This window comes from Tubulanus polymorphus, chromosome 4 (assembly GCF_964204645.1).
Source record: "Tubulanus polymorphus chromosome 4, tnTubPoly1.2, whole genome shotgun sequence".
Taxonomy (NCBI): Eukaryota; Metazoa; Nemertea; class Palaeonemertea; order Tubulaniformes; family Tubulanidae; genus Tubulanus; species Tubulanus polymorphus.
The window spans coordinates 25,562,654-25,575,485 of NC_134028.1; the positions used below are offsets into that span (position 1 = coordinate 25,562,654).

The window sequence follows — 12,832 nt, forward strand, 5'->3', positions numbered from 1 at the left end:
GAGCAAATCTCCGCGGCTAGAAAAAAGTTGTTGTTGGTAAGAACTGAACGGTTTCACCCACGTGCTGGGAATCTTACCGACTCGTAGATAAAAGCCATCAACCGACTGAATATTTCATATTCGAAATGCAGCGAATGACTTCCGCTGACGTCATAACTGGCGAAACGCTCGATAGTGGAAACGGGTGTCAATCATTGCTATAACGCGTTAGCTGAAGATGTTTATTCAAGATTCATCGATTGCATGATGGAGTTTGCGCGCAGAGGACATAATATTGGATAAGGGAATCATCGAATGACGTCATCACCGCGATGCTCGAACGGCGTGCTGGGAAAATTAACCGATAAGTGACGTCACGGCCGAGAGACAAGATCGACAAGGATGAAATGAAGAAACACGTGGGCCGAGAATCGATTCAAAAAGATCTATTACGAGCTGTAAATGTCACCAAGTCTAAAATTAAACATCCACAAATAAAGTTAATCTTTTAAAGCTGTCTGATTTTTTTCAGAATTTATCGGTTACTGCGCAGCGGGTTTCCGATATACCAGCAGATTTACAGCATATATAACGGAAATTATTTTAGTAGTCGAATAAAGTACTTTAATCCGAGTGAACTGTAGATAAAGTGGAACTACCATTCCACCTGATGATGGCTGACGTATAAAACAGACGAAGTGCTGTGATTTCATTTTGATAAATTCTATCGTATGAAATTCGAATTGTGAGACTTCACTTACTTGTAAAAAATTCATGAATTTTGAAAAATGAAAAGGAAGAACTTGCTGAGTTTAACTTCCGTCGACATAAAATGGACCAAGGAAAAAAATCAAATTGATATCGACCACATACACATTACACATGTTCGTATTCAATTGGAGAGTAAATTTCCACGATTCATAAACATATTTAACAGAATTAATAAATTGATTTAAATTTACACTCCTTTGATATTTTATACCGAAGGTTATCTATCGGTAACTACGCGGGGCGGTTAATAGCGATAACGACTCGTTAGAGAGAATGTAGTAAAAGCCGCCCACGCAACGATTCCCCTCTTCTCACTCCCGACATTCATTCATAAAACCATCGAGAATTGGACGTATACTGTTGTTTTGTTACGGTTCCGCGATCAATATGCAAGTGACGCAAGCAACGACCTAGAATCGTGCTGCTGCAAATAGGCTATATCGGCAGCTGTTGCAGTTGTAAACATCGTTCAAGGGCTGTTACACCCGACCAATCAGACGTCGGTATTTCACGAGAAATAATTCATCAATGAACTGCATCACCGCCAAGTGATTACCAACTCGCAGAAATAGTGCCGCTTGTTTTTTGATGACCACACGTTCCTTCCCTGTCCGGTGAAGAAATCACATCGAATATAGCCATTCCGCGTCGTTCGGCATTTACGCGGCTTCCATTTGAAATAGCGCATTAATCGAATTATGCGAGTCGGCGAAAATTTGCGCACGCGCACTAAGCGTTGTGTATCGAGCGCAAGTAGCTGATAAAAGCTCATGTCAGGAGCTGCGCTTCACGAACACAAGCATTAAACTCGACCAGATAAGCTGGAATACACGTACACCGCCAACCAACACTCAAAACAGAGGAGATTTCTAATATATTTTTCTAATCGAATAGTTTTGTAATTTTATAAACACAGAAACGAACTCCGCACACATCAACAGTCGAGATATTTCGAAGGTGAGTAAAATATGTCTGCTAAATTCTGATTGCATTCTATTTCTAGTGAGACGATGTCATCAAGGCTCGGCTTCTCCATAATTTTATCGTGTAACTGTAACATGTAAGATAAGATATTTAGTTTAGACGGATTCAAAAAACACCTAACTCGTCATCTTATCAGCTGGAGAATCAATCTTTCTGTCGCAAAGTACGAAGTTCTATGTATTTCTCAATTATTTATGTACGTACACGCGGCTGAATCTCGTTAAAACGATTCTGAAACCCGTTTATTATTACGAAGATTTCCAGCAAGTCCGAGCCGAGAGATCTAAATCAATCAAGGTTTGGATAATACGACAATTTCACTTTAGCCCACAAGATTCGTAATTAAGGAGGCTCCTATTTATTGTGTAATTGTCTTGGCGGTGATCATATGGATCTGCGTGCTGTTTTATACGTTATTGCGTTGGTCGCGAAAAAAGTCACATTTTTATGTAGTCCTGCAGTAGATTTAGGGTTTATTTATGATGGACTTTTATGTCACGCTTCTGCTGATGGCAGTAAAACACAATTCGTCTTCGTAGAATGCATATTACTAAAACAGTTAGTTGTTGACGCATATTTTATGTACATGCGTTCAGGCTTTTATAGATAGTAGCACCACCACCACACGCGGCTTGTAAATAAAATAGATTTTTCATCGCTTCATATACAGCAGAGAGTCCGTACACTCGCCGCCAAGTTGTTCTATCCTCTCGCCCTAATCCTTAAATTACGCGGCTCTCATGAGCACATATGGCCCTCAATCCAGAATAATCCGTTGGAGGATATCGAAAGAGAATTGCTCCTACTGTTTTTATTATGTTCTATATATTTGTTTTTTCCAATTATTAGCTTTAAACCATATATTTATCTCGATAAATATCGTATAAACGTTTATTTGATTCGGGGTCAGACTTTCCGTGTTCCTGAAATGTGAAGCCAGGCGTCAAATATCAAATCAATTATGTCGGCATAAACCACATGTCGACAACTTAAAAAAATACACGAAAAACCGTGCTGCCGTCTTATTAGCTACTTGATGAAATTCTCAATCACGGAAAAAATCTATTTCGTTTCGTGCGCGTCGACTGAGACTTCTGTGTTAGAAAACCACTCGAACTGCTATCTCAAGGGTTTCCTAAACGTGACGTAAGAAACTGCCGTAATTTAAGATTTAAATCGTGTCGATAATTGAGAGGGGCTAAACACATCACACTGCAGTGCGTGTAATTTCTGCTCTTGTCAGCTGCGTGTTAATAAGCCATTCGATTCGCGAACACCCGACATCGTTCATAATAATGATAATAATTATTATATTTCTGACAAAATGCACGTCAAAATGTCTCGTGAAGTCTACATGTTACATCGCGAGATGCTAAGAAAGTTGGACGACGTACACTGTACGATACCAAGGGGGTACATCTCAAAAATGCTAGAACCTCGTGTATATTGGAACAGGACATGTATAGATGAGTCGAACATGCTCTGTTATATTATGAGACATGTCGATATGACATGTACATGAGAAAATATTCTTGTTCGGGATCTATATGAGTTTGGGAATAAAGGCTATTTGTGCACCTGTTATCGTTCGAGAATACCCTGGGAGGTAAAGATGGGTTGGGTCCACACAGCTGTACACTCTGTCGTTAATAAATTATAAATTTCGGTGCGAATATGGGACGTATTGTCAGGGAAAACAGCTGGTGGTTATGACGTAGCGGCGTGGTATAGCAGACGTCTATACCACCTCGTTATCATCACACACACAACCGATATAGAATCACACAGATTAGATTTATATCATTAATAATAACTGAAATATGCATTGTATATGCATGCATCTAGATCTAAGCGCGAGTACCGCGTGCTGTAGTTAAAAGGCTGTTTCAGGGTAGCAATGGCACGCATGTTGTCACTAGAGCGATTTTCACCGAGACGAAAAACCCGCACGACCATTCTTTCCGTACCTATCAACAGAAAGGGCGCGTAAACAATTTCTTAATAATAGAAGAAAAAACCGTACATCAATATTTGCTTTATAACCAGTGTGAATGACGTCAACGGAAGAGATTTGTTATACTAGACGCATTCTTCCCCGTCTGATTTCTTCTTGTTTTCCTCCTAAGTGATAATAACGTGTATTACGCCTGCATACACAAACCGAGTATAGACGCGAACATTTTACTCGGAAAATAACAAGTACGAGTTTACGTCGGCAGGTTGCAACCAGCCAAAAAGCGCGAAACCGTCGCCTCATATAATTCGACATTTCCATCAATTTTGAACATTTCAGAAGTTATTCTATAAACCTTTGATTCGCGCCTACGTAAAAACGGCATCAAACGGTAAATTATGAAGCTGGAACATTATTGAAGCTAACACGAACACAGTTACATGAATAAAAGGCCTTTTGGCAAAATGCGGGTTTTATAACAAATAACATTTTGTCTTTTAAGTACATATACATAACTATAGCCGAATGTATATAATGTATATACGTGCTTAAAATTGATACTTGCAATACAATCATTTGGCATAATGACAGGTGCTTAACGGTACTGTCTGCAATATGATGCGGACACTCAAAACTGAAAAGCTCTTTATTATCGCCATCCGTCGTGTACTAGGGGAATAGGCATCAGTGCCATTAGCTCTATGTTTCACACAGCTGGTCCAATTACTGATCAATTGGAAAAGGGATGGGGAGCAAACATAATCGATATCGATTCGATATGAGCTCAGCTGTGCAACGATTCAAAATCATGAATTAACGAACATTTTTACCGTTTTCAAAAAGCCGCACGAACGGCCGCTGTGCGAGTATGTTTGTTCGATAAAGAATGAACTGAACCGAAATTATAACGAAGTACGTACATAACCTGTCTCAATCACCACGTGCTCAAGTCTAGTCACACAGTTTAAAAGGTCCACACAGTTCTGCTTATCAATTTTTTATCGCTGTAATCTCACAGTCTACGGGACTTATCCAGCTGGCGTTATCAATATTGACTTTACTCGGGGAAACTAATATACGTCGTTATGGCGTATACGGAAACCCATTCAATCAGCTGTTGGACCCGAATCCAATCTGTATGCATTGTAAGGAATAGTATTTCAATAAAGACGAGCTAGATGTCGATTATTTTCATCAGACCAATAGCTGTGGCTATCATGTTGACAGGGCTGTAACTGAGCGCAGTTTGTGCGGACTGAAATAAGCAAGTGGCGGCCACCTCGTTGCGGTTAGACTATCTTTTCCCAAAAATCTACAAATGACTATGAAATCACATGTCACCGATGACTCTAAAGCAGCTGAGTAGAGTGGAAACCTTGGGTGAGCTTCCGTAGGAATATTCCACATTTGAATAAAACAATTATAAATCATACGCACGCGCTATTGTCTAATCAAGCCGATCTTGTGACGACGCGATCCGTAAAGAAAGGTCAACGGTTCATCATCAATCTTCAGTCATATCCAGTTCAATCCACGAATACAATTGTTTTGTTTATAACAGGACGGCCAAGAAGGCCAAAGGTCGGGCTTAATTTCAACTTAGTAGAACCTAACTGATTGTGTTACACAATTGATATCGCCATTCGTACAGAAGTCACTGTACGATCTAGTATCGATATCAATTTATCGAACTAGAACGCTAAGTTGACGGGTGTATTCAAACCGGGTTAATTTCCACTACAAAAACAATACTTGATGAACCGCGTGATTTATTTCCAAATCTAAAAGGTTGAAAGATAAATGATAAAAACCCAACAATGTGACTTCTTTCCTTCGTTTTCTTTTTTCAACCACTTATGTTTTTGTTTCTTTCCATGTCATTTCAGAAATTAGAAATATCGTCACTGAAAGCAAGCAAAGGCCACAAAAATAACCTGAAGTTGTGATTGTCCGTGAAAGATTCTTGGAAGGAAAGCTTATTGTCATCAACATGCACGTTGAAGTATCGGTCGCTTTGAACTTCGTGATTTCGTATTTGTACAACAAACTGCCTCGGCGGCGCGTTGATATGCTAGCGGATGAGCTTGAAAAGGGTCTGAAGAAAAAATTTGAAGGCCACTGGTACCCCGATAAACCGCTGAAAGGTACAGCCTTTCGGTGCATCCGCGTTAACGGTGAGAAAATTGACGCTGTGATTATAAATGCCGCTCTGGCTTGCGGTATTGAAATAGGTGAGATCACCGGTTATCTGCCAGACGACCTTACGCTGTGGATCGATCCTAACGAGGTGTCTTACCGTATCGGGGAAAAAGGCGTCGTTAAAGTGTTGTACTCGGAGAAAAAGCCAGAAGTAGAAGGGTTCGATAATTCCGATCGTGAAATCCAGGCTGCTACACGCGGGTTTAACCCGAACGCTCAGTGTTTCAGACCTATTGATTCCCTTTCATCGTCACTTAGTCACCTGAGTTTATCACCATCTTCACCAAATCCATCTCACGGCTGGAGTTCTCCTGCCGCTACGATAAACTCAGTCAGTCCACAGCTGCTTCTACCACCACTGCAACCCCAGTCACAACAGACTCAGCCACAGACCGGCAGCGTTTTTCTTCCTAAGTCGAATTCAACACCTAACTTCACTGCTGCTACATTCGCCCAAACTAAGTTTGGCTCAACCAAGCTGAAATCTCATGCCAAACGTCCGTCACGCCTTTCACCGACAGAGGTTAGCGCATACGTCAAACAGCGCAACCACGTCCCACATCCGGCTGCGCAGCAACATCCGTTCGCTGTCATGAACCAGAATAGGCCTCGTTCGCTGTCACCACGTGACCCACGACATGCTGAATTCATGGCGGAACAGCAGTATCTGTTCAACCAACAACAACAGGCTTTGATTCACGGTGATTTGACGTACAGTCCGGTTCACCACCCTCCGCAGTTTAACATCGGTTTCCCCGAGAACGTCATGCCTGGTAACGCGACTCCTCAGATGTTGAACGGCATGAATCCTGCTCTACCTTCACCTCCAGAGGGCGCTAAATCATTCTTAGACGGGCTCAACATTCACAACATGTCTGCCTACCCGAGCCAATTTCAGCATTTACTCTTAGCTAACTAAGTTAGATACGTCATTGAAATTCAACGCGTCGGGCGAATGCGGTGTATGCCATTTTTGGTGTAGAGCACTTGCAATGCATCTTTCTAATTTTATATAGAATCCTCGTATTAGTGCCTATAATTATATTCTCACACATCAGACGACGACGTCGGCATTGACTGGAAGCTAAGAGAATCACTACCAAGTACACGCGGTTACTGTGATTTCACGTCAAAAATATCTTCTATGAACATTATCTCTGAACTGATTCGCTCTAGGAAAAACAGCGAGATGTTATTGCGGCTCTTATTACTCACAAGCCGAATCAATGTAAAACATTGTGATATACGTTGTCTTTGTGTCGTGGTTAATGTGATCATAGAACTGAACTCTACTTCTCTCTATTCCTTTGAAAATGATGACGATTTTTATTTTTCACAAAATGATATATACATTTGAATAAAACAACAATATAAGGAACTTCGATGATAATTTTCGACGACGCTCTGTGTGATCATCGGTCGAATTCAAAGAACATATCCGTGAATTTATGGTGAACGGCTTCTTCCCAAATGAACATGACACCGCAAAAAACAGCCAGTTCCGATGCCAGTGATTCGAAGCCTAAATAGTGTCTCTCAAGAAACGCTGTGATAACCAATCCCATCTTGTGACTTGATGATGGGATTTTGTATGACTTTTTAATAGATAATTGGAAGGGTTGCTGTGGTTGACAACGGGTAAGGTATTACATTCATATGTAATACGATGTATGATACGTTAATGATGTAAGCTAATATGTATGGCGTGACATTATCTATAGATAATTAATGAAGCCACGATGGACTGTGGTTAGATCTGTTTGCACGACAACCGCTGAAAATAGCACAGCCCTGGCAGTTTCACATTCAGTACAGCTCACATTTTTGCAAACTTTTTTTTACGTCTGGCTCGTTCATCAACTTGAATCACGTGATAGTGCAAACAGACATGACGGTTATATGATTTTGAAAAAAATATTTGAAATCGTAAAATGTGATCCGTGATATCTAAATGTTTATGAAACTATAGTACCGATATGAATCAGCCAGGACTGTTTGCATTTCAAGTTTTTCGGCCGAATGAATGCATTGTATAAAACATTGTATATGTATGAAACTGTAATACATACGTTATAAATATTCATTGGGGTTACCAGGCAACATTCTGTGTGATTAATCTCATTTTCATCATCAGGTATCTCATTTTCATAAATCGTAGAAAGCATATCAAGATATTTTTATATTCATATCACTGTTGAGATATTTTAAAAACTGCACCATAAGTAATTTGATGAATATCCAATACTTCACATAATTTCGGCGACTACACACATATCTAGTACAAGAAGGCAGGGCTTTGCGTTTTGATCTCTGGCGATATTGGGTGCGGATACGACACATATTATACACGAGGCTACGAATAGCTTATTACATATTTGTACTAAAGCTTTTTTCGCCGACGCATCGGTTATATCGATCATAATAATATATCATGTAATACATCCATCCATTTTATAGCCTTCTTCAGACGTGATTCGATCATGATTCGATCATTATACGTTCACATTAAGGCTGGGCCTGGTAAATTGCTTTAAAAAGGTTATCAATAATGATTATAATAATAATTATAATAGTAATCATCCACGGACGTTCCCGGAACAGATTTTCGCTAAATGGTTATATTGGGGCTGGTTGTTTTTTTTAGTTGTGATCATGGAATCAGTTTTATAATCAATACATACGCAATGTTAACTTATATTACATAAATGATTCTTGTTATCTGAACATCTAGTCTATTGTGTAAGTCATTATATTTTCATAAGTGGGGTTATTTTTTAAATTTAGTTTGTGTAATATAGCTGTGTATAATGATATATGAAAAAATTTAATAATATATAATATATGATAATATATATTCGTACATTCTATATATATATATATAACTACTTTTGGGTAAGACGGTATTTTTATCTTTTTCTACTTCGTAAAACTGTAATACACGCGCGGGGAGGCTGAATACTTTTTTATTGATAATTGATTTTAAAAAAAATAATAATAATGATTGCTTATCCTTAGATAGAATACGATTGATACGAGGTGTAAAATTAAATGAATAACTACACAAGATGAATTCATAATATTGAACTGTTGATCGGAAAAGCACGAAGTTGAAAGAATATTGTATAGATACATTTGAAAATGAATGATAATTTATTTTTGTCGTATACCGGTACAGGTGTCATAAGCCTACCGTGGTGTAAATTAATTTTCTACCCAATGCTTGATTCCTACAGGTGACTCAGAGTATTAACGTATATATATAGATATATATATATATATCTATATATTTATATATGAAATGATGACGGTGGTAATTCTGTAATCCAAATCCGGATTACCAAATGTGGTTATCTATATTTACCATGAAACAATATGCTTTATCTCATGTAGGGCGGAACATGGACATATGATATCATAGTTCGCTAGTGTCGGTAATCATCATTGTCAATGGTTTAGTACTGGATTCATAAATCAGCATACACATCATCAATGTTACAGACGAAAATAATGTTTATATTGTTACATATTTTTAAGTTTGTAATAAAAGAAAATTTCCTGTATACATCGGTTGTATGTGTTATATACGTATGTCTTTGGGGTCGGTTCTACGTTGGATACTCGGAGATAAGGAACCTGATTTGGACCAGTTCAGCCCTGTATGTTAAAAGCGAATAAGTACATTGAAAACTTGGTGTCAATTCTCGAGGATTTTCGACGTGTCGACGACGAGGAACGCTGATCACTGTAACATCAGCATGCGCAGCTTCATTTCGGAACCGTCTGAGTAAACGGGTTTCAATGTGTTGTTACACGTTGGTTGGTGATTCATGGACTCCCAAACGATGAGTCCAAGGTTGATTTTATGTATGTAAACTAGGCATTCATTTCAACATGGAAATATCGAAACGACAGACCAGCTGGTACTGTAAAGTATATATAGCACCCTCAAGTTGACACAGACCGTAATTTTAGATTACCGTTTCAATACGTGTATATAATTTCCATCATCTGTCACATAATTCCCATAGATATATAGATTATATACCCTGTTCCCAGTCCTATACAACCGTGGACATAAGATTTCCGTAGTGGTGTAGCCAAACAAACAGAATCGACTTCCAGTCGTATCAACTCAGCGTGGATATAGAGATACGCAGCTATGCGGGCATTAGGAAGGTTTCATCGCATCGAACGCCTACGCTCGTTCCTTCGTGCATTGATTCCTAATGAGAAAAGGCTGAACGTCATCGGGGGAAAGATGTTCACATGACTATACTTCATTATTATCTTCAATTGCGTGTCGTTCTATTCTAATAAACGAAGGAAAACACACATATACATGTAAACACACGATGTAATGGAGTTGAAATACAAAATGAAAAGACATCATGATTTCAGTTTAAACATACACACAGATTAAATTTCTAAAAGGTGTGCTGTCTCTTGTTACTCGAGTATGTCACTTTGTAACTAGCCTTACGACTGATGATGTTTTGTATTTATTCATATATTGTCAACTGCCAAATGTCAAGACAGGAAATCCATTCTCCATCTGACGTACAAGCAGTGGAACATATATCATATGGTTGAACTCTATACGAGTCATTCTAGAGTCTGAGATCTCAATTTCATTTTATCGCCTGCCTGTCCGCGTCGTATTGCCGAATCTCCTTGAAATATACTCTCCTACTTCCTACTGACAAGGGTCTAATCAACCCGCTGAAATCTATTTCTCAGACCCTGTAAGATGTAAGATTTTAAACGTCTGTCGATACGATTAGGCTTATAAGTTTAGATCGACAAGCAGTTGCGGGCACTTATCGCCGGAACCGGAAGTACCTTCTAAAAAGGAAGTCTTGTGAAAATCATTCTTCTAATTGCCTGATTCTGCGCAGAAGTAAATCATCATAGCGCGCGGTATCTGTATAAACTATGCTATGACCATTTGACTTAACCATGAACCGTCTTACGCACGTATTTACAAATAGATTTGCGAGAAGAGAACGAGGAGCGAGACAAAAGGAGAAGAAAATCAATAAATACATTGCTCGTACACGATTCTAATATGCAATCGAGTGTTGTAATGAGCATTGGCAACGTAGAAGAATTAGAAACCACCAACCCGGGTTTCTATTCGATTAAATCATTGAAGTTGTTATTTCTCCGTGGGATTCTCGAGTCGAAAGGAATTTAAAATACACCGTGTAATTATCCCGATCCGCCTTTGGTATAATTGATCACAGTAAACTTTGCTTCGCCCCGAGAATCCCGGTATAGATTAGTGTTTTAAAAACAAACAAAATTCAAAAAGTTTCTTTATCCTTTCAAGATGAAAGCAACAACCCTCAGAGAATGGAGGAAATGTGTTTCTATTTGAGTCTTTATTTCTAAAGATAATCCGAAAGTGTTTGATGTTGGCATAACCTTGGGGATCATAGGTAGATCTACGGAATCTGGGACAAGTTATCGTTGAATGCATCGATGATTTTATAAGAGCCAATAAGGGTATCGCACTCAGTGCGATTAGGTTAAGGCATATTCGTATTGAAACGCTAAGTTACTTAAGTGTATGTCTCGGGCATACCAAAGGGAAAATAAATCGGCGCTGGGAATTCATATTATTTGCCTATGAGCACTTCGACTTCATGTCTGTCGGCGTCATTTGATCGTCCTTATAGACTTGTAATGGAGAAACCAGTAACTACAGCAAAATCTTGCCGCGTCGATTCTCCTCCGGCGGGCATACGCACGGTTTACCGTGATCAAGTCTATAAATGGTACTTCATATCACAAGCCTATCGAGAAATATTGGGCATATTTACTAGCACGAACGTTTAGTATATCAACTTGATGTTATTAAATGAAAAGGCCGCGATATCCTTTGGTGTCAAGAACATACCAACGTAACCGACACGGAGTACTAATGGAAACATCGTAGGGGGCAGGTAATCACGGACTTATGTCTCGAAGTCCATCTTTGTTCGTACCATACGACTGCACTTCCTTAGGGACATTATTGATTAACACAAGTCATCTTATATATACATAAATTAGCTACTTCTGAAAAAATATATTTTCAATGATGCCTAATGAGGCAACGTAATATACCATATGACACTAGAATGTAAGTGCGCATAATCATCGAAACCTTGACCTTGGCGGCAAGTGGCCGATCGAATAGCATTTCCTATTGAACGCGAACCCATGATTGAATGTGATAACCAAGATTGATTCCAGAGTTGGCGAAAAATCATCCAATCTATTTCCAGCGTGATCAGTGAATCCAACAATCTGTCACCAAACGAGTGGGAAAATCTCTTAAACCCGTGTGTAAATACCGGACCGATGATGCACTCGTATTGCCCCATGCGAAGAGGATTATGAACTGTTCAACATCTCAGATATTTAGAGCCGACTATTTTTCATTATCCTCGAGCACGATTGGCTAGACATCCAACAACACCAATCTAACTTTGGTCATGTTGGTAATTTCTATATATAGAGTGAGCGATGCATTTGCGATATGAGACCATCCTTTAAGATTACAAGTAATAAAAGGGGAATGAGTTTATAATGATGCACCGCAAACTAAAAGGAAATGCGTAACAGCAAAATAAGAATAAATGACAAAAGACTATTAGGCGAATATAACTTTATGATTCACCGCATTCATTATTGAAAGCATTTATTAATACAGAAACAACAGGGAGGAAAGTATTTTTTCCTGTGACAAGAACGATTTTTCTAGATGACTAAAAATGAAAAGGAAAATGTTGAGCGAAGCTTCTACAGCAGGGATGATGACTTGGAAAGAACTAAATAATTTATATTCAAAAATAGGTATTGAAATAAAGATAACAATAGATAGAAAGCAAAGTTATCAGTTTAACCATGATAGTATACTGAAATGAACGTTAAGGATTGGTTCTATTTCAAAAGTACCCG

At 38.8% G+C, this 12,832-nt stretch overlaps 1 protein-coding gene across 1 annotated transcript; it reads left to right on the forward strand.

Moving 5' to 3' along the window:
- The first annotated feature begins 1,553 nt into the window (after positions 1–1,553).
- LOC141903985 (protein Tob1-like) lies at positions 1,554–9,163 on the forward strand. Its single transcript, XM_074792413.1, has 2 exons — positions 1,554–1,707; positions 5,575–9,163. The coding sequence occupies exon 2, from the start codon at positions 5,679–5,681 to the stop codon at positions 6,804–6,806; it is 1,128 nt and encodes a 375-aa protein (XP_074648514.1). The 5' UTR covers positions 1,554–1,707; positions 5,575–5,678; the 3' UTR covers positions 6,807–9,163.
- The last annotated feature ends 3,669 nt before the right edge of the window (positions 9,164–12,832 follow it).

Coding starts and splice junctions, on each gene's coding strand:
- LOC141903985 (XM_074792413.1), top strand. CDS start 5,679: ATGCACGTTGAAGTATCGGTCGCTTTGAACTTCGTGATTTCGTATTTG.